At 33.8% G+C, this 22,636-nt stretch overlaps 2 protein-coding genes and 1 non-coding gene across 7 annotated transcripts in view; all 3 read right to left on the minus strand.

Annotated features, from left to right (window-relative positions):
- Window positions 1-22,636, minus strand: part of LOC118273360 (dual specificity calcium/calmodulin-dependent 3',5'-cyclic nucleotide phosphodiesterase 1) — a 531,383-nt gene that overhangs the window by 491,959 nt on the left and 16,788 nt on the right. The window lies entirely within an intron of this gene.
- On the minus strand, window positions 1,035-1,935 carry LOC118273370 (larval/pupal rigid cuticle protein 66-like). Its single transcript, XM_035590305.2, has 2 exons — window positions 1,769-1,935; window positions 1,035-1,481 (listed from the first exon to the last, which is right to left on the minus strand). Exons 1-2 carry the CDS (start codon window positions 1,778-1,780, stop codon window positions 1,092-1,094), a joined length of 402 nt encoding a protein of 133 aa, XP_035446198.2. The 5' UTR covers window positions 1,781-1,935; the 3' UTR covers window positions 1,035-1,091.
- On the minus strand, window positions 19,986-20,057 carry Trnaa-cgc (transfer RNA alanine (anticodon CGC)). The gene has a single exon. It is a non-coding gene; the product is annotated as a tRNA-Ala (tRNA).

The following is a 22,636-nucleotide window of genomic DNA, read 5'->3' on the forward strand; positions in this document are numbered from 1 at the left end:
TAGAGGCAACTCCACACTCAGATTTTGGTAATAAGTAAAACGTAGACCATTCTTCATCGTGGTCCTTATATGACCATTGACCATTATTGTAATGAAAGTAAGTAATAACGTAATGAAAAATACTTCAAAACTAGTACAAAACTCACACAAACAAAAAACAACTTACTCTGGAGCCGAAAGCAAATTGTTTTGGTTGTACTCCTTAATTATCTACAAAATACCTTTGATAATTAAAATAGACGAAGAACAATTATTTACAGTTGAATGTCACAGCAAACGTTCTGAGCAGAAAATAGGTCGTTGGCACTATAAATAGTCTTCACTCTGAGGAGAACAATGCTAGTGATCATTTTAAACTGAACCACAACCAGATTAATCAAAACAACTAAGAATCAACCGTATATATAAAGAGACAATGCTCTATTTGTAACAAAGATTGAATCTAGGAATCACAAACACCTTTCCTCTTACATTTATTTTATTTTTCCTCTCTATTCTCAAAGGTCCCAAAGCAGATATCACGAATCGAGATAGAGCAGTATTAGAAAAACACTTGAACTGGTAAAGGCAATGATACCGTATCGATGCAGCCATTAAAATGTACAAACTCGATACTACTATCAACGTCAATAGCAAAATAGTTCGTATTTAAAATACACCGTCGACTTGGAGCCTTTGTAACAAAGGGAATGGCAAATTAATTGGTAAATGGATCTATGTTCGGTGTGTCAACAAAGTGTGCTAGTACAGGAAACGCTATGAAAATTTACTTTGACATTCATTAACTTTCTACAGTTAATCGTTTTAGAGTGTACAGGGTATTTGGTTCATTTTCGTTTCTCATTTAATTGACTAATCTGTGGACAATAGTGTGGGTTATATGTTTACCTATTTATCTTTAGTTTCTTATCGTTATTACCTTAACATTTAACTGTTTTTGGTCAATAATCAATAAAATAAAATAAAATAAATATAGAACTAAACCATGGAACACTTTATGTTAATGGAACAAAAGAGGGATAAAAATAAATACATTATGTTCGGTCACAAATCCATAAACATTTTATTTACAAACGAAGTCAGGTGGTAATTTAGTACAAGTAGCGGCTGTAGGGGAGGGCTCCGTAGCTGATAGCTCCGAACTTGGCGAAACCGTAGGGAGAGGCGTAAGAGATAGGAGCAGCGATAGCGGGAGCAGCGTAAGAGATAGCAGGAGCAGCGTAGGAGATGGCGGGAGCGGCGGCGATGACAGCGGGGTCCTTGCGTACGACAGCGTTGAATCCATTAGCACCAGCGGCGTAGTCCACAGTGCGGCGGGTGCCGTCAGACTCCAGCAGAGAGTACTGGCCAGCAACGTTGTTGTCCACGCGGTTCTCGATCTGGTGCTTGAAGTCACCGGTGTAGGGGTCCGCCACGCTGTAGGCGAAGCTGGACAGGTCGCTGGCGTTGGCGACAGCCATCAAAGCGAGGAGTGCGACGAACTGAAATTAATGCATAAATATTATAATAAATGAGGAAATATCTAAAAATTATATAGAACAAATAGTTCAACAATCAAATTTCTAATAGGATTTGCATCGATAGAAAATTTAAAAGCATTGAACGAAATTCATTCAAGTAAAACGCTCGCTTTTAAACATCTTCGTGGCTAATCATGAATAATAAATTTGAAATTATATCCGGAGCTATTTAAAAAAGAACTCGATGATTGAAGCTATTAATAATTATGGTTTATCCTTTTTGATAATGAAATCAAAGACTTATTTACCTTCACGAACATTTTGTTGTATTTGTTGTTGTGACTACGTCTGACACAAAACTGATGCTGGTTCTTCTCTCGCCCCCTTTTTATATACTGAATGTATAATAATCCAGTTTTGCAGAATCAGGAACTCAACGTCCAAAACAAGGCGCTCTTGAATTGATTACGGATTGAATAAGATTGTCTCATTACTCTTGACAAGCGCACTTTCGTTCGCAAATAACACGACCTTGAATTTTAAAGTTTAATTGAAGTATGATGTAGTTTACTTTACTGTACTTAGCGTCAAGTTTTATGTTTTTTTATTAATATTGCTGTGACATAATTGTATTATCCTCGTTTTTATCTTCGTTGAGCTTATAACTTGTTACTCGTATACACTAAAAATAAATTGTAGTGCTATTCAGTGTAGTTTTAATCAATTTTTTAATGAGAGAAGTAGTCAAAACACATTGTTTACTATTAATGTTAAGAAAGTAATAATCTATACTTATTATGTACTTACTCACTTAAACTTTTTTGAGAAAAGTAAGTAAATGTCTTTCACGATTGTATAGTATTAATTTTAGAGCGTCAATTGAGGCCAATTGTTATTGTATATATGTAAGGAGCTTTAAAAGTATCTGCTACGGCTTTAATGGGAGGAAGTGTTGTGGTTCAAAATTACAATATTAAATTATTAATTACAAGTTTGGGCTATCTCTTTCACTGTCTCTTCGTTGCACCTTTTTTCAATTACAATTGCTATTAATTGTTTTCCTTGTCGAAGCGATGAATCGTGCGTATTTGTGAACCACTTCTATCCAGAGTGGAGTCATTGTTTATTTAATTTCTTTATGTTCTCAAATTGACTTAGCTGGTCCAGGGTAGTAAATTTCTTCACCATCATAATCTTCAAACACAACACTAGCTCCCATTAAAGCCGTCGCAGATAAAATTGTAGGACACCTTATATACTCGTGTCACAGTTTTCATTGCCATACTCCTCCGAAACGGCTTGACTGATTTTGATGAGTTTTTTGGGCCTATCCGGTATCTATAAGAATCGGCCAACATCTATTTTTCATCCCCCTAAATGTTAGGGGTAGTACAACCCAATTTTTTTTAATTTTTCGTGGACAAAGTCGCGGGCAGAAGCTAGTAATATTGTAAAAATATTTTCCAACAGCTTAAACTTACTCACTTAGATTTTGTAATATCACTAACGCAGACAACCCTATAGATACAATGATTAATTTGAAACCTTTTAAATAGGTTGGATAGTTCCTACCTAAAATGTCCACTGTCACGTGTGTACTCTCATCGATCACTCTCAATTTAGGCACTAGAAACAAATACTCGATGCCTATCATTCATCATGGTTGACACACTATGTTGAGTTTGAAAGACTGGATAGTGGGTGCAATTGCAATGATGGCCCTGTTAAAATACCTACCTATGGTTTTTGAATATTTTTTAGAGGTTGATTGTGCTTTGAATTTGAAATAACTCTATCCCTATGTTGAAACAAAAATGAGTCTTCAAAACGCACTATAACACTCAAACGCTACTCAATTTTAAGTAAAGTTATACTTAAATATCGTGCTATCTCTGTCATTTTATAAAGAATTGATAGTGACAGAACTACATTTAAGAGCGTCTTAAAATTGAGTAGCGTTTGAGTATTCGGGCATATAACTTTCACACATAATGCCTGTTACAAATGTGAAAGATTGTTTCCTTAGATGTTTGTTCGTCAATCACATTGAAATCACTGAACGGTTTTGATGAGCAACTTTGGTATACAGGCTGCTTGGGTGATAGAATACTTATAATCACACGGGAACGCGGGTGAAACCGCTGCCATTAGCTTGTTTTTTTATTTTTAATTTTTGGGGGCTTTTAAACCTAGTTATCTAATATTATTCTCCATACCTAAAAAGACTTTTAGAAGTATATTTTATTAGAGGTATATTAAAAAAACTAATCGCTCTATCAAATCTTATTCGGATAAATCTGTCTATATAACAATAGTATCTCCATTTTGTTGCTCTTACATATACCCATTGCTACCTAGATCTCGAAATTCTTTTGTAAAACCCCTATCTAGAAACAGCCATTCTGGTTTGCCGTAACCGTTTATGACCTCAGCGCAGCTATCATAAATATACGTTAGAGTAGAACGTAGTTGAAGGTAGATTGTTTCGTTTTAAACTACATACAATCATAATAATATGTATGTAGGTATGTTTGTTACTTCTATTATAATGGAGATGTGTGGTTATGTTTGAGAAAGTTCGTGTTCAAATTGTGTACCGTAATTTCAGCAATTCGAAATATGTGTCGCAATTTTTAGTTTTCAGCCATGATCGTCCCACTGCAGGGCAAAGGCCTCCCTACCCTCCTTCAACTCCAATTTGTGTAAAGCTTTTTAAGACCAATCCTTGTCCATAGTCCCGTAGTAGTCATAGTCCTAGTTTGTACTTCTGATGTTGCGTCAAAGAAAAAGTTTCAGCGCCACAGATGAGGATTGGCAGAATGCATGCGTATTATAATTTTATAGGTTTTAATAAACAGAGTAAAAAGCTATTAGTCATCTCTTTCTTTGAAGGAATGACGAACTATTTACGTAAAATGTTATTTTATTTTTTATAAAAAATAGATGTTTTTGTCGATATCAAAAACCAATGAAGATTCTCTCGAAGTAGATATTTAGAAATCGGAAATTAAATTCACTCTCATCTCCCTCAATAAATATGGCGACGTATAAATATCAATGTAGGTACGAGTATCTACCTAGACCTTTAGAAACTTAGACCGTTAGCTTCGCCCAAAAGTGGCGTCCATTCATTGTTGGCTAGTAAAGACAAATGGCCAGTATACTACAAACAATAACTCATTCATTTCACTCTCAGATCTCCAAATTAATCATGACTAAGCGTTTCTAAATATAGCTTATAATAGTCATAAATGGACTTCGATGCAGTGTTCATAGAAACGTAGCCAGCTAGCAATTTATTATTCCAAAATTGTCGGTCAGACGGGAAGCGTTTAGAAGCGCCTAGTCCATTTGTTATAGCAACTAGTTTGATAGCTACGTTTGCTGCTAGTTGTAACAGACAAGGGAATTGTATTGAGTTGTTTTTGCGGAATGAGTTTGTGTTTGAAATTCGGAGGTGTGTTAGCTGTCGTCGTATCGTTGTTGCAGTACAACGTAACTACGGACCGAAATGTTAATGTTGTGTGTGTGTTGGGTAAGTTGTGAAGTTAGTTTCTACATGTACGTATGTATTTTGGTGTTGGAATGCTGCAGTTGTTGGTCTCTCTCTGATGTACTTCTGTTAGTTTTGTTGTATTTCAGAACATGTATAATTCTAATTTATTTGCTTAGTTTATATGGAGCTGCGGGCTAACTAGCGGGTTTATGGGGGCTCCAGCTCGAGAACGGGATAGTTTCTCTCGCCTTGCCCAAGGCGGGAGAAGAGATTGGATAATTTTCTCCCCTTAAAAAAAAAAAAAAAAAAAAAGCTGCTTAGTTTCAAAATTGTTTGTAGCGTATTCCACATATTATATTGTTTGAACTTAGCTATTTAAGGAAAAGAACAGAACGTACAAATATGTCACGTTCCAAACGTTATGGCGCGCAGTAGGTAAAGCAATAACTCTCACCAACTATGAGAGACTTGGAATCTTTTTTCTTTCTTTGACACCGAAATCGTTTTGATCGCAGTCAATATTGGTGAAATACGATACTCGTACAAAGTGGTCCATAGCAAAACAAAGGCCACCCCATCTGTTACCTTAAGTGCTATCTCCGACGCTTCGGGAGCAAGATTATTATGGAGACGGTACTTAAGAAGCCACTTTTGAATTGATTCCTAACTTGATTTTACCTTAAAATTTTGAGTGAGTACTATTGTGAGTTTTATGTTCAATTGCGTAGCTGTATGATAAAATTTTACTCGTCATAATGACTGATATTATGGTATGTTTAATATTTTTTATTGTTTATTAAACTCAAAAGTTGCCGAGGCTCAAGACAATAAATGTTTTTTTTTTTTTTATATAAAGTTCTCTCACAATACACACAAATATTTTCTCCTGTGTTATGGGTGCGTTTACATACACATGACACTCAAACCCGAAACAAAAATTTGTAGATCACACAAAGAGTTGTTCCGTGCAGAAACCGAACCCGTCGTGTCGTCAATGAGAAGGTACTCTTTGACGCCTAATAGATAGTTTTTCTTCTTTATAATATCTAGGTAATATGGTACCAAGCCTAGAATTACCTACATTTCTGCAATATCCAAAATACAAAAGCCAGTGTATAATATCAACCTTTTTAAGTCCACGTCAGTTGAAGTAATAACGAGATAAAAACTCTGAAGGTAGGCATTTTAATCTCACGTTTTCGGACTTAATAAAGTTTAAGACAGACAATGTGCTATGCTGTTATATTTGTTACGGACTCCGCTTTCTGTTCTTATTAATTTTTTCTACTACACGCACAGGTATGAAATTTTGAAGTTGTTTTGTACCTTAAATTGTTTAGGCCTTTTTTTAACTTCTCCCGCTTTGGGCGAAGCGAGAGGGAGTGTCAGACTCTTACTGACTAAAAAAAATGTTTAAACTTTAGATTGGTTTTTGGTTTGCCTTTGAATGTTTTGGAATATTTTTGATTTATAGTTCTATAGGTACATTCAATTTCAAGAAATATTTATTATTTCCTTATAGGTCCTTTGAAATATGCTTAAACATTTTTACTTACCAATCTAGAATTTTCTCTTCAATCATAAATTTTATATAAACTCAACCTACCAAAAACATTTTACAATACCCAACGGAATTTCACATTGAAATTACTCGAAATTCAAATCTAAAGACTTTGGCATAGTGCCCAAAATAAGTTATTTTTAAACGATCAATAAAATATCTAGGTACTAGCCAGATGTAGAACCTCGGTACGTTTCTCAGTTTCATTACTAGTCTCTTGGAAAGTTCTCAAACACAGCTGCAAGGGAAATTCAATAAAAGTGTATGGGTATTGAAAGTATTAAGTGCAGTTTTTGCCTGAAAAGAAAAGTTGATTTCATTTAATAAAAACAACTTTTAGTTTAGTCTTTGATCTCATGATATATAGTAAAATTACTTTCAGTGTTTAATTTAATGTGTACTATAGTAAGGTAGTTTAATAACAAAAATCGACCTATCGTTTACAGAAAATCCCCTTTTTATATATCCCATTGGGGATGAAAGGCGTGACGTTGCCTGATGTTGCTATTTACAGTTAAATGTCTTAACTAAATCGTCAAATAAATATCGTCAAGCCTTTTATCCCCGAAGGGTAGCCAGAGATGCACATTATGGCGCATAATGCCTCATTACAATCATGTTATAAATGTGTAAATTTATTTGTTTTGGTGTTTGTTCGTCAATTACGCTAAAACTACTCAACATACTTTGATAAAATTTGGTATGCAGATAGGGTATGAGCTGACGTGTATGATACTTTTCATCCCACGAGAACGTGGACGAAGCCGCTGGCAGACGCTAGTATTGCAATATAATTAATTTTCACTTCTAAATATTTCTTTACATTTGTATACTAACTTACCTTTCTCCCCTTTTAAAAGAAATTCTTTATTTAAAAGTATCCAACGGATTATTCATCCGATTTTCATTAACATTTTAAATTCCATTAAAATAAGCACTCTTCCGCTCTCAATAAATATTCAGTCCAATTTAAAATGCAAAAAGGTTTTAAATCGGCTGGACAGTTGTTTATCTTATAATAATACATAAATGTGAGTGACAATTATTACATTAAAATATTATAGCACTTTCTGTATGGTAATTAAATAATGAAGGTAAAATTCATTTTGCTACTGGATAATTATTAATTTTACATTTTTATATGAAAATTTTAAACACGCAACGAAAGTCTTTCATCCTACGGAGGGATTTATTATAACGACCATATTTGGTATTGTAGTTACATAATATGTTACATATTAATAACGGAAAGCATAAAGATGATGTCTGATGTCAACACTGTTGTTTTCCAAACTAATTTGTCATTTAATAATACCACAGAAAAGAGAACTGTTTTTCTCTCTTTTTTGTGACCAACCAATTTATAACTTAAAACAATAATGTTCAATACCCTTAGTACAAGTTTACTTTACGTTAAACAAAAACGAATAGAAAGTTCGACGCTCTGATTGGCCGGCACGAATGGAACAACGAATCAGACCTCCGAACGCGTTTTCGTTTCGATCTCGTTAAACGTAAAACAAACTCGTACTAAGCCCTCAAAGCTTGGTGATAAGCTTCGAATTCTCGTCAAAATCCACACTAACTTAGTAACTTAGTACATAAGCCTTAAACAATCATTGCCCATTCAATAAATGTACTCTATTACAATGTAAGAGAGTCTATTATATTCTTGATACGAAATTCTGAAGGGCCCGCATTAAAGTCATATAACAAAGCCAGCTAATGGCTCATATAATGAAAATTCGATTAAAACATTATAGCTACTCTCAGCAACAATAACTTTGAGCTATTTATATCTAACAAAAGCTAATCTTGTTCCTTTGACATAAGTTTGAGAATGGCTTGACAAGATGTCTCTGTTAGGCACAGAATTGTTAACAAGTTAGAAACTTCCTAGCCGAATATTACGTAGGTGTTAACTTAAATGATATAGATGTCAATTTTGAAGAAAGTTATTCTATATTTATCATCACATTGACACCTTCAAATCAGCATTGATGGTACACCCACCAGTTACCTAAGTAAGCTGTGAGTCTTTCACAAATCTAAACTCCGTGCTACTAATAATATATTTTTTTTTATTCATAAATTAATCATTATATTATCGACTTCCTCGCGCAACTCTTTGACGAAGATCACGACTAGTTTCAAGCCATACTAGATTCTATGTGATTCCAGAGCAGACTCGAGTCGCCTTGCAGCGTGACAATCGTCGCCTCATGTTTCCCGGAATGTTGTTCATGAATATGAGCCTCTAGCATGCCTTGAAACTAGTCGAGTTCCTCGTAAAACAGTTACGTGAGTAAGCTGATAACATAATAATTAATTTCGTATGTCTCACGAAAGTTATAACAAAATTATTTTAATTTATGTGTCAGGAGTTTTCAATGTTATCAAAAATGTTTTCACAGCAAACGATACTAAAGCAATGCTCTGTTGAACTTCATTTTAAGTAAGTTTAATCCAAGAGAACCTTTAACCAAGGAGGTTAAACACTGCAATTTCCAAGAACTACCCGTTTATAGACCATATTTCTAAACATTAGCGTCCTGTTGGTTAACTCTTTAATTAAATAGGTGAACCAGACGATGGGAGGGATCGTAAACTTTAGAGTGACTACACAATTTCCTCTTAAATGGACTTTGGTGCTATGAAATCCTCTTTAAACCTCTTACAAAATATGGACATTGTCGCTGGGTAGTGAACGAAGTAGTGTTGACACCTGTGATATTAAGATTACCTACCAAGTTTTAACCATAATCAGTTGATTATGCATAATATAACAAGCATTATGAATTATGCATAATCAGTTGATTATGCTTATTATGTTATGCATAATCATTTGATTATGGTATTTTCTGGCCCTGAAACGAAACGCTTGAAACATATTTAATTATTTTTAGGAAATGAAAGTACATACTTTTTATTGAAAGTCTCTTTGTATAAAATGCAAGTAAAACCAATATAAGAAATTAATATAAGATTCATATCATAACTAAAGAGCCTTACAAAGTTTTAAGGGTGGAAACTTCGTTAAGGAAACTGAAAGAACTGTAAAAACATCTTCGTCGAGGTTGTTTCTTCGCAACGTTTTCTGATAACGAGTTCCAGTTATCTATTTTTAACTGTTTATCGGATTCCTGAAATTTTCGTCTTTCCTCCTTGTTCCAAGTTCAGTTGGGAATTTGTGCCCCGAATTTCCAACATTTCGTATGTAAAGGTTTCAATTCGAGGAATTATTATGAATGCGAGTACATAAAATTAAATAAGTGACAATTAAATTATTTTACCAGATAATATTTCAGTTCATTTAAGTTAACTTCGCTTCATTTAAATCAACATCAGTTCATTTAAATTAACTACAGTTCATTTAAATTAACTTCAGTTCATTTAAATTACCTTAACTAGCTACCTTGTTGAAACTTTGTATTGCATAACCACCAAAGTTTACTTTAACATTTCCAAAAATCTAAAATTCAGTACACTATCAACATTTTCTTCAAATATTTCATAACATCAGCTTCGTCTCAATAAGTGGTCGACAAAAATAGCACTCATGTGGCTAAATTTGTTGAAAGCTAGCTCGAGAAGGCCCTGCAATTTTTATGCCCTGCACCGAAATGCACTCGGCTAGGAATTGTGCCGAATAAATGGGTTCAGTAATAATAGAAACTCAAGACAAATGCTAGAATAAGAGTTTATTTTGTTACGAGAAGATGTTTTACACAAACTACACATTCATTGTGAGGATTACATATCATTGTAAGTATTATAGAAAGGCTGCTCTGATAGTGTACTCGTTTGAAACAAAAATATTTTTTGTATATAAGTAGTAATGCTTTTTTTGAGGTCGGAAAATCATCCAATGACTTCTCCCACCTTGGGCGAGACGAGAGGGAGTGTCAGATTCTTACTGACTAAAACCACCCCGTTCCTACTCCAGCCTTTCGAGCCAGAGTCCCCGCAACGTGTTGGGCAGTCCTCATCTACTGTATGATATTTCAGCTGCATTTAATTTGTATAATATTACTTTTTGATGTCCACTTGGTTGTAAAAACCATTTAATATTAATATACAACGTATTTTTATTACATCACAAAATCTTTTGTAAAGTTTTCGTTAAGATTTTTATAAAAACAACCTTTCAAGCGTAACAGCTAACAATTTTCCTCCTGCCAATAAAAATGGCAAAAGCACACAAAAAAGAATTCAACTGCTACACGAAAAAAGAAATACTGAAAAAAGTAATTAAATAACCATTATAAAGAAACGTCAAAAAATCCAAAGACATCAAACGTCGCGGCTTTCAAGCAAAACAGCTGAAACGGAATATCCGGATCCGAAAGGTATCCGTAGATAAGAGGGGAAACCGGACGGATAAGGTTTGAGGGTTCCAGAACATTCTGGGAGCAGAGCTTTCGCAAAAACGCGTGTCCTGTTCAAACAATCGGACGCTAGGGTCGGAATTACGTCCGCCACGTCCGATGCGGGGTCTCAGGTTGTTTATTATTTCGCGGACTTCACTCGAGTGTTTAAATTAGTGAAAATGTTTTGTGAAACGGGTTTAACATGTGTCCCTACTTAATTAAATAGGTGTTCATGCAAAAAGCTGACCCTTTTAGTCATAATTATCAGGAGCTGAGTAATAATTTTGGCGTTCTATTAAATTAAGTTCGTATTATTGTTTACGGTACTTACCTTTACTTTTGTGAGTCGATTAAAGAAAATAATTGGTATCTTCATCTGAATTTTTCACTCCTATTAATCAATACCGAAAAGATGCATCCCGTTCATAATGTCTATAAATAATTTATAAGTCATATCGACGTCGCGGCTGATTTCTCCGAGGAATGCCACAAGGGGCTCGCTGTGTACAGACTAACTGCTTAGTTACCAAAATATTACCCAAGTATAAGTTATAATTTGATTGACTACAGTTCAGTTATCTGGATTAATCTTTTCGATGTGTTGTGAGTAACTAACTATATTTGAGATAGAGTCTTCAGACTCCTCTTATAATAAGATACGATAGGGGTTCTTCTCAAAAAAATTGGATGAAAGGACCAATTACGTAAGGACCAATTAGGTAATAATATAAGGACCATAACAAAGATACCTCATAAAATCCTAAACTCTGACGTCATTGTAACCATACGTGGTAAAATAAGAAAAAACAAAGTTTGAAATCGTCGTAATTGAATAAAAATAGTGACTGAACATCAAATGCAAACAGCAATTTAAAACGTGAGCTAGTTTCAGCAGCATTCCAACCAATTGGAATTGTGGACGAATTTAAAGTTGGTAACAAAAGAAACATTTTCAAAAGAGTGGTGTGATTTTGATTGCTGGATTCAAAAAGTTTTACTTTAGTTCCAAGGATAAAGGAAAACTTTTGTTAAAGAAATACTGGCTTTGTATTATCATCTTTAGTAAAATGTGGACCATTTACCATTATAGAAAAAAAGGAAATACAAATGATTCAGCAATGTTTTAACGACTTTTATAAAGAGAACATAATTCCTAAATTTATTCGAAGTAAATTATTAAGATTACACATTATTTACAACTTAAAAATACGCAAAAAGGAATAAAAACTAACTTAAAACTAAAATAAAGATAAAATAAAAGTTTTTTTTTAATTTTTTTATTTAATTACTAATTTAAATTTTATTCATGCCGATTCATTAGCAGACATTCACTACTGCGTTCTGTCTTATAGATAGACAAATTCTATTTTAGTTATAATGGATTCCTACGCATAGTTCATAAGAGTACCATCTTACTTCTGCTCCAAGCACTTCCATTAATATAAACTCTACCTACAAATAACGATCACCTCGTTATTTCTCTCTTAGCAACTCCTCAGCAAGTCAAAGTTAGTTCAGTCTTGATAAATCAAGTTATGTTGCCAACTAAATAGATTTCTGTTTTGTCTGACTCCAGTTCAAACTATCTGAAGTACTCTAGTTTCATTAAGATTGATTGATTTATCAGATTCTATTAAAACTATAACTTAATGATACTTTTGATAAACTAAACAGCGATAATTTAAAACCTCTATTTAGAAATGTTTTGCAAAATCAAATATAATTATATATTATATCTATTTATAATGTATTTATTCAAGTTGATTCTATTTTTTATACATTTAAATACCAAACTGTAGGAGTCTGACAGAAAAATCAGAACCATATTTCATTACAAACAGCCACGGATCAAAGGACCAAATTCGAACTCACAATTTACAAAAAAGGAAACATTACTCCGACAAATGACGCCAAAGGAAAATTATCTTTAGGTTCATTTGTCCATTCATCATTTTAATTTCACCTGACCGCAATAACACAACTGGCGACCCATATACTAGCAGTAAAAGTTTGACGACGCAACAGTACATAAAGTAGGGTTTAGTGGCAATTAGTCGATAGTTCATCAGCACAAGTAATAAAGTAAGTTCTAAGACTGCCGTTGTAAGTGACAGGCGGTGAATACTTGGAAGTTTCTTTTGAATAACTCGTTTTTGCTTTAGTGTGCCTAGTGTATTACTAAACAAAGGATTTTGAATGAATTATGAAGAGCCTTTTTTAATTTAACGTCTTTCCTGCTGAGAATGTTTGTTTTAGTTCAGTTAAAAATATATATCTAAATGAGATTATTTTGTTATTTGCGGATAAAATTCCTAAAACTTTTTAACATTAGCCTAGACTGATATATGATAAACCAATTTCTACTGCTTCTATTTTTTTAAATAAATAAAAAATCGAGTAGTCCTTTTAAGATCAATATAAAAACAACAATGAAAAAGCATCGAACAAAATATTACCCATCATCGATCTTGGCTGCTACTAATGCACTATTGCAATCTGAGACCAAAGGAAATCACCTGATTTATTTACGCTCTCGAAGCAAAATCACGTTGTACCTTAATGGCATCTTGGAGCACGAAACAGTATCAATTTACCTTTCTACTAAGTATACACAGTAATATCATAATTATACCAAAATGCAACCAAATATTGTGCACTAAGCTCATGCTATTACGTATTACTACTCATATTAAATTATAGTTGATTGGAATAAAGAAATATCCAAATACAATTTTCACGTTACGTTCCGGGTATTTGCAAAAACCTACAATCTTATAGCCCACAGGCTTCTGGAGTTTTTAACCTCAGCCAACTAGAGAGATTTTGCTGGATACAAAAAGTAGGGGTGAGGACTAGTATAAGTATTACCTACGTTAAGAAGTTTTTGTCAAGCATTTGCGACGGCAAACGACCTTGATAAGTTAATGTGATGTTCAGGATGTTAAAAAGTATAAAATGATATTTACTCTACAAGAGTAGTGGAGAAATCAACCCCACGAAAAATCCAGCAGAATAAACCGTGCACATTTTTGAACACCATATAACCAAGCTCAGTACACACAAAGGTACATAAAGAATAATATGCCACGTTTAACCACACTTGTATCTACATAAGTACGCAAATAAAATAGTATAATAAATGGAAATAGCATTTCCACTGACAGGATATTTAAATTCGTTCCACATTTATCGTGATTCTGATAAACAAAATTGTTTTGCCACAAACATGGTTCGCGTGAGATTGTCAAATTGTGTTCTGTAAATAAGTATAAAATATTATTTACCTTTTTACCTGGCAATGTATGTTTTCTAGAATATTATTATTTATCAATATTACTGCAGTGCTTCTTTTTGCAGTGTAATGCAAGAAACAGTGAATTATTTTGTGACTATAAATTGACTTTGGTAAAATTTCAGAAAAACTATTTATTTAATTTGTTTTTGCTAACGGTAAAAAAAATATGGTTAAAGTATCAAATGAAATCGAAATTTATTTTGCTTTCATTTGATTGGTTTTTAATTTATATCATCTTGCTAACTTATAAGTCAAAGATAAAAGTCATCGTGTTTGTTTTATTATCAATTTCGTGAGACATACTAAATTAATGATTATGTTATCGGCTTACTCACGTAACTGTTTGACGAGGAACTTGACTGGTTACAAGCCATGATAGAGGCTCATATTCATATCCCGCGACACATGACGCGACGACTGTCACGCTGCTATTCTATATTCTCTAAATAAATCAGTAACAGCACGACAATCGCCGTGTCGTGAATCAGTCAAGTCCCTCGTCAAACAATTACTTGACTAAGCCGATAATATAATAATTAACTCATCGTGTAACTTGTAACACGCGTTTCCATCTTTTCCTTATATTTTTATCCCGTTCAACCAATCCTCAATGTACCCCCAACCTTATAACTTAGGCCAACGTATCGATACATAAGGCAGCATTAATACACTTTGTCACGAAAACCTCGCACCTCCGACTGTTATCAACACGTGGGAAAGCTATAAACATGCCGAATACCAAAATAACATAATTATACTTGGTAAATACCGGTCGCCACATATTTTTGTACATAAAATAAAATATTATATAAGACTTATTGTCGCGTTTTGCGTATTAAAAGTATTATAATAGTACATTTACATCTAAATATATCATAAGTATTATAAAACTCTTGAGGGAAACCTTGGGATTTATAAATAATAAATCACTTATATTAACTTAGCATTTTTTTGTGAAATACTAGCTAAAATGAGAGGTGGACTTATAATTTACAAAGGTACTGTATAAATGTACGTCTTCATTCGTGCCAAAATATATTTTAACAAAGAAAGAACTGAAACTATCCCTTCCTTTTTCAAGGCGAGTGCATCGTTAGTGAAAACTTTAAGTAAAGGAAAGACTTACCTACATTTCAGTTGAAATAAGAAATCTCGGTATCGTAAGAGTATTTTGCCATATTTTTTTTTTGTTTTTGAAAATGTTTTACGTTTCGTTTTCAGTTGGCTGTGCGACGTCACTAAGCTCGCTGCTCACAAATAAGATTCCCGTTCTAACTTGAAACTCGTAAGAGGAATTTCTTAATAATTTCTATTGAGTATTACTATAAATCAATTTATTATGTTTATATTACGATAGTTATTATACAACAATAGTTTTTCATTCATTAACGTGATATACAATTATCCTCAAATCATTAAAATGTACATAACGTAATTTTCCGTTCCTTTCGTCAGTAAGCTATCTCAAAAATTTCGTTAAAATGACCGGGTGGTTGATCAAAGTTATGGTATTCTATTCAATTGTCTATAGAACCTTCTGGAATGAGGGCTCGACCCTCTAGATTAGGTGTTAACCTTTAATCTCTGAAAGAGACGCTCCTATCAGGTCGTTAGGGACGGAATTTGGTCCTTGGGTACAATGGCAAGACCTTTGTAGTCTACCTGTATATTAGGTATAACTAGTACCTACCCCATTAGTGTTGAATACATCTATGTTGAAAATTCTCATTCAAGTGCTATGATATTTTATTAAAATAAATTTTCTAGTACTTCGTTTCAAAGGACCAAAAAGATAAAAAATCTAAGATACGAAGTATATGGATTGTAAATGACATAATTAATACACATCTTACTTAATATTATAAATGCGAAAGTTTGTGAGTTTGTGTATATGTTTTTTATTCAAATACGTCTAAACGGCAGAAGGGAGCTTGCTTAAATTTGGAACAAGGATAGATTGTGGTTCAAAATATCACATAGGTTACTTTTTATTCCACGGAAAGAAGTAAGCTAGTAACTTAATATGTATTTTTCTGTTTTATACAAGGAGACACTCAGGTTAAACAAAGTAGGTTAAAGATAAATGCTTAATTAACTTTGGATCAAGTTACTTTAAAGTTTTAAGCACATGAGCGCTACTGAAATTGAACAATTAGGCACTTTGGTAACTTGTAATTGAATTCAATTTGTACACTTGACGATAAAATTCGCTATTCATTTACAAATTTAATTTGTACCGTGGGTTGAAGGCGGGGAATGGAAATCGCTGTGTAGTTTAATATAAATTCAATGTATAGGTACACGAATAAGCAGTGGACGTCTTTTGACTGATAATGAAAAATTACGCCACAGAAAACCGACGTGAAACAACGCTTGCGTTGTGTGAGTGAGGTTACCGGAGACCCCCCTTCCCAATCTTCCCAATCCCCGATTCCCCAATAACCCTTAAATTCCTAACCCCTAAAAGGCCGGCAACGTACTTGTAACACCTCTGGTGTTCTCGATTATCCATGGGCCATTACCATCAAGGTGATCTGTTTACTGATTTACTGGCTTATAACCACAAAAAAATAAACCTTTTGTTACTAGATTTAGCACTTCAAAAGGCTTACGTAACTATGCGGACTATTAAACCAAATTAAACTGAAACGAAGAGAGAGAATTTAAACCAATGTTTTAGCAGATTGGCTTGGATAAGGAACCAAATAAAATCTTTGCTGACTCGGAAACCAAATCTTTAAATGGTTTCTACTTCGATTTTAGTTGGAATCAACTTTACTAATTTGAACTGAATTTAATATAATGTCACGCTTTTTATCCCCAAAGGGGTAGGCAGAGGTGTACATTACAGCACGTAATGCCGCTATACAATGTACACCCACTTTTCACCGTTCGTGTTTTAGTTCCCATGTAAATAGGAGGTAAGCCTATTACCATATACAGGGCACAATTCTAGTCTCCGTACTACCATTGAGAAACTTTCGAAAAACTGCCCAGTAACCCTTTGGCCGATCTGGGAATCGAACGCGAAACCCCTTGTCCGGCAGTCGCATGTGCGACCACTCGACCAACGAGGCAGTCACTGAAATCAAATGACTCAAAAATACTTATGTTTACTTATTTACTTATGTTATTACGAAATTAAGGAATTATGTTTAGACTGAGATATTTCTGTACTAGGCATGTTTAATGCTTACTTGGGAAGCCCGCTTGAGTCAGCTGTAATTATTTTCGTGTAATAAATATGTTTGTTAAAATTTTATAAAACCCATCTGTAACGTTTGATCATATTTTTATGATTCTGGTATTCCCAACAGACTATCTAAAATATCGAATTTTACTAAAAAAAATTGCCAGACACAGTATGTGTTTAGTATTCTTAGAGTGCTTTTCCACCACCATGCTGTGGATGCGTTTGACTTCCACCAATAATGTTCATCGGTACACATAGCTTAGCACTGATGAAAACGGACTCAATTAAGCTATGTTTTTTATATGGAAAATGCACATAATTTTTTTATGTGGATGGCTTCCCTACCATCTATATATTATACTCGAGCTGCGTATCTTCCTCACACAGCCACATAGCTTAGTATCGATGGAAACGGTCACATAGTTTCACAGCTTAGCTATTACATCTTCGTAGCATAACTACATAGCACATCTCTGGTGGAAAAGCGCCCTCGTCGGCATACGTCGTTTTTGCTCGTTATCATGTACTGAACTACTAACGTAATGACGCACATAATTTCTTGCCTTCACGAGGCTATAAAAGATTAATGATATGTAACATTAGATGATACTATGTACCTAGCTTTCTATTCTAGATGCTAACACAATGCCTAATATTAGATAAATGGTTCAGAAAAATCTATAAAATCATTATTATCCCTATTTTACTAGGCTTTTATAGTAACGCCATTAATTTTAATGACATTTATAACGTTTAATGAGTGTTAAGGATTGTAATAAATTTTCATATAACATAGTGATATGAATTTTATTGGATAATATAATACTTTTAGAGCTGTTCGTGGTTTTAGTTTCGCAGTAAATGGCTGGTAAAGGGTTGTGATCTGTTAATGATTGCTTTAGTGTTCTCTCAACTTTACTTAAGTGCTTGCTTCAGCAACTATAGTTTATGGCAGGCCTTTAAGTATATTAAAAGTGGAAAACTTTGGTGTAACTTGTTGCCAATGAACAAAAGCACGTTTGGTTTGGTGGTTGGGCAACTGGCTGCAGTGCAACGTGTAGGGGGTTTTTATATGTTTTTAATATGTTTGTAAACGCACCCACTTGGAGAAAAATTAGAGGGACCGTTTTAAAAAAAAATAAGATAATGAAAACTAAGTTTAACATCTAATGCTATGCCACGAAACAACATAACTATAGACAGATAAATAAATACTCTTATATGTAGATATTCCTATAATCTGCAACACAACACTTATCACAAACATAACACAAATCTTTATACTTACACATAAACAAAACATTAATATGCATATAAAATCCTAACTCCACAACCTCGATTATAGGCATTAAACAAGTACCACGTCGTCACACTATTGGCATAATATTTTATGCGAAGGACTAAAGTGTCATAATAAAAATATCTCTAAGGCAGTCAGAGCAATCAATTTCAGTGGCACTAACAATTTTACTAGGGCAGTTATGAAATTTAATGGCTCAGACAGATTGCCACAGCTTCTTACGGAATAGCATAATATCATGGATGGTAGAACATATTCTTCTGCGCTGTTTGATGGAATTTACTAATTCATAGCTTGTTCAGTCAAGGAACTCAGGTGGCTCTTTAAGGAGAGACGTGTCAGCTTTACTGGAACTAAACTACTATTTTGAAAATTTCAACGCATCATTTATACAGTAGATACATCTTAACTCTTGTTTTATCTGATTTCCTAGTATTCCCCGGAAAATCACCTGGAGATAAAACATATTCAATTTAGATTATGCAATTTAAACACAATTATTAGATATCTACTACGTAACTCATGTAATATTAAAAAGTTATAAACAAAACAAGTAATTGACATCAGTATGAATATTCTCAGCACTCGGAAAAAGTCACATTGGTACTTTGCCGTTGTTAGGTATCGAACCCGCGCGCTCATGCATGAGAAGCGGGGCGTCTTATACCTCCGGGACACCACGACGCACAACTCACACTTTTTTGTGGGAGGAAAATCATCAAGTACTTCTCCCGCCTTGGGCGAAGAGAAAGGGTGTGTCAAACTGTTACTTATTAAAAACCACCCCATTCCTACTCCTGCTTTTTGATCCGGAACCCCGGTAGACCTGCTAGGTAGAACCCAGCTCCGATACAAATCACGCTACTGCGCCAACCGATAATATAATGAATAACGTTTGATGGTAACACACAAAACTAAAATAATTTCTATCTAATTAAGTTTTATCTCTCTATATCCATCATCAAATATGGCGCCCAGATATAATGTGCATAGCTTAATTTTATGATCATGTGTTATCAAAATTAATGACTAGTGATTAATGTTCACATTTGATAACTTAATTATAAGCCATTCATATGAGTGTTAGGTCTCTTATACAAATAATTGGTTATAACTTAGATAACAATAATGTAGATAAATTAGGTGCTTTGTTAACTTTCAGATGAATAGCTAGAATAAAAATTCCATACTACAATAAAATTGATATTCACATGCCATTTACTTTTTTAAAAGATATTCGAAAATGGATTCTGAGTCCACTCAATTTACCTTTAAAAATATATAAATGTATTTATCTAAAAAACTAACTGTGGAGGTGCTGGGATTTGAACCCAGGACTTTCAGCATGCGAAGCAGACACTCTACCACTGAGTTACACCCCCTGATGCAATTGTGGTCTAAATTGCAGATCGCTTTCATCGTAGTTATAAGTTGTGTTGTTATAGTGAAAGGCATATTATTTTGCGTTAAACTTAAAGCAAGTTAACTTGTTGTGGTTTAAAAGTGAACGAGAGATTGGACTTTGCCTTTTGGATATCAAAAAAGTTGTAAGTGTTATATTAATTCTGATTTTCTTATTAACAAGACAGAGGAAATTACTGAAAACTACCACATCCATATTACAATGTGTATAAAATTTAAAACTTAAGTGTTTCATAAACGTATGAACAGTCGAGACAATGCGTAGAAATGAGTATTCAACACCTACATCACATTTTATGTTCAAACTTATATGAAATTAAATTGTGTTCACACGTTGAGAAACTTGTTGAGATATGTATAAAGAGCAACGTTACTGCTCGAGATACCTATAGAAAAGGCTTGTATAATATACAATTTATAATATATCTATAAGAAGAAAAAGTATAGATTACATATTATTATATGTATGATAGAACTGAACAATATATTATATAATTAAAATCAAGATATTATGTAGATATGTCATAAATTACTGGATGCAGCATGTCACTACCAATCGTTTGTTTTGGAAGTCATCACAAAACCTATTCATATTATAAATGTGAAAGTTTGTTTGTTTGTCTGTCAATCACGCTGAAACTACTAAACGGATTTTGATGAAATTTCGTATATAGATATGAGGATATGAGGTAATTTAGGTAAAAGGACACTTTTAATCTCACGGGAATACCAGCAAATCCACTAGAAACTAGTTGGGATATCATTTTGTATTCCTCTGTAGTGAACGGTTTGTGACTAATGTAAAGAGATGTGACGCAGATAATGACTATGATAAAAACTACAACATTAATGCCACCTCCAACAAACAATCAAATATTCACAAAAATGTTCATGACATTAACACTTCAAGTATCAAAACTTAACCGTCCCCTAGCATCCTCAAACATGAACTCAAGCGTACTCATAGCAAGTTACTCTGCGATGTCTGAACACAGCTTTATATTAATGAAATAAGTTTGAACGTTAATTTTCCAGTATTCAAGGTGACTGACGCCTCGTGGTAGCTCGTTATATTTAATTAATTACGATATAAGTTGTTCTTAAAGTAGCTAGAGTTTGTCTGAAGATGTTTCTAGCGTAGTGGAGTTATTTAGTAGGTATATATTGCATCGAACTGAGACCTTGATGCTCGAATACTGAAACGCTACTCAATTTTAAAACTCAAATATCTCTGTCTTTTATAAAGAAGTTTTTGTGACAGAACTATTCTTGAGAGCGTCTTAAAATTGTGTGACGTTTGAGTATTTGACCGTGAGACTAGCAATCATACAGGTTTACTAAAATAAATTATAAGAGGATATGGGTTTCTTGTGAGAGAGCTGTCGTTACTTGATATGAAATGGGTACATGCATTCTATCGGTAGATTTAGAAGTTATTAGGGTAGGGTTCTTTTCAGTAGCACATATCCTATAGCCGAGTTAGTCTCGCTCTCTACATCATAATAATTATTAAAGAGCATTCTGGAATTAGCTTGGGAAACATAAAAAGGGGCTTTTTTGAGGGGGAAAATCATCCAATGACTTCTCCCGCCTTGGGTGAGGCGGGAGGGAGTGTCAGACTCTTACTGATTAAAACCACCCCGTTTTTTCTCCTGCTCTGAGCTAGAGCCCCGGTAACCTTTTACGTTGTCCGCAGCTCCGGATAAAAAAAGGGGCTAAAAGCTTAAATTAACTACTTGAGTAAACAAAATTTAAAGATAAATATCACAACAATAATTCGTTCATTAATTGTCAACAATATCCATAATAATTAATACTAAAAGTTTCGGTAAATCAAATAGAAAAGGAAAAGTAAACTGTCGATAATACTTTTAAAAGTTTTCAAGACACACACCGCTTGAAATAGAAATAATTTCGTTGAATGTTCTTGTAAACTTTACCTTTGGTGACTAGGTATATAATTTGGAATTCATTTTTGTAATGTATATATACAAATTACATGAGCAATGTTAAATAAGTTAAGTTACAAAATAAGTTTATGTGGTTTGTAACATGTTGAATGGAGACACTACTAATGTTTCCATGCACATATTTTTTCTAAACGTTGCCCCACACTAGGATTTTCTCCTGTGTCGTGGGTGCATTTACAAATCCAAATCTACATCACATCCAAACCCGTGACATGTATAACTCAAAAAAGTCACATTGGTACTTTTCGTTGGTAGGTTTCGAACCCGCATTTTCATACATGAGAAACTGGTTTAAACCTCCGCATCACCGCTCCCCTCATTCATCGGGTAAAACCATTAATTTAACAAGTACAAATAAAAATATTGACGTGGTAATCGAGACATTAAAGCTTTTAGGAACAATTACTAAAGGAATCGTATTGGTTTCAATATTCGACTGTAATCTATCATCCGTTGGCCGTGGTAATCGATTCCAGCCATTTCAGCTATTAATTGTAAGCACTATCAATATTCGTTTAGAACTGTGCTAGACTTTAAACAAAACCAGAATGGATTAGGACCTAGAATAC

The sequence above is a fragment of the Spodoptera frugiperda genome, chromosome 1 (genome assembly GCF_023101765.2).
Source record: "Spodoptera frugiperda isolate SF20-4 chromosome 1, AGI-APGP_CSIRO_Sfru_2.0, whole genome shotgun sequence".
Lineage (NCBI taxonomy): Eukaryota > Metazoa > Arthropoda > Insecta > Lepidoptera > Noctuidae > Spodoptera > Spodoptera frugiperda.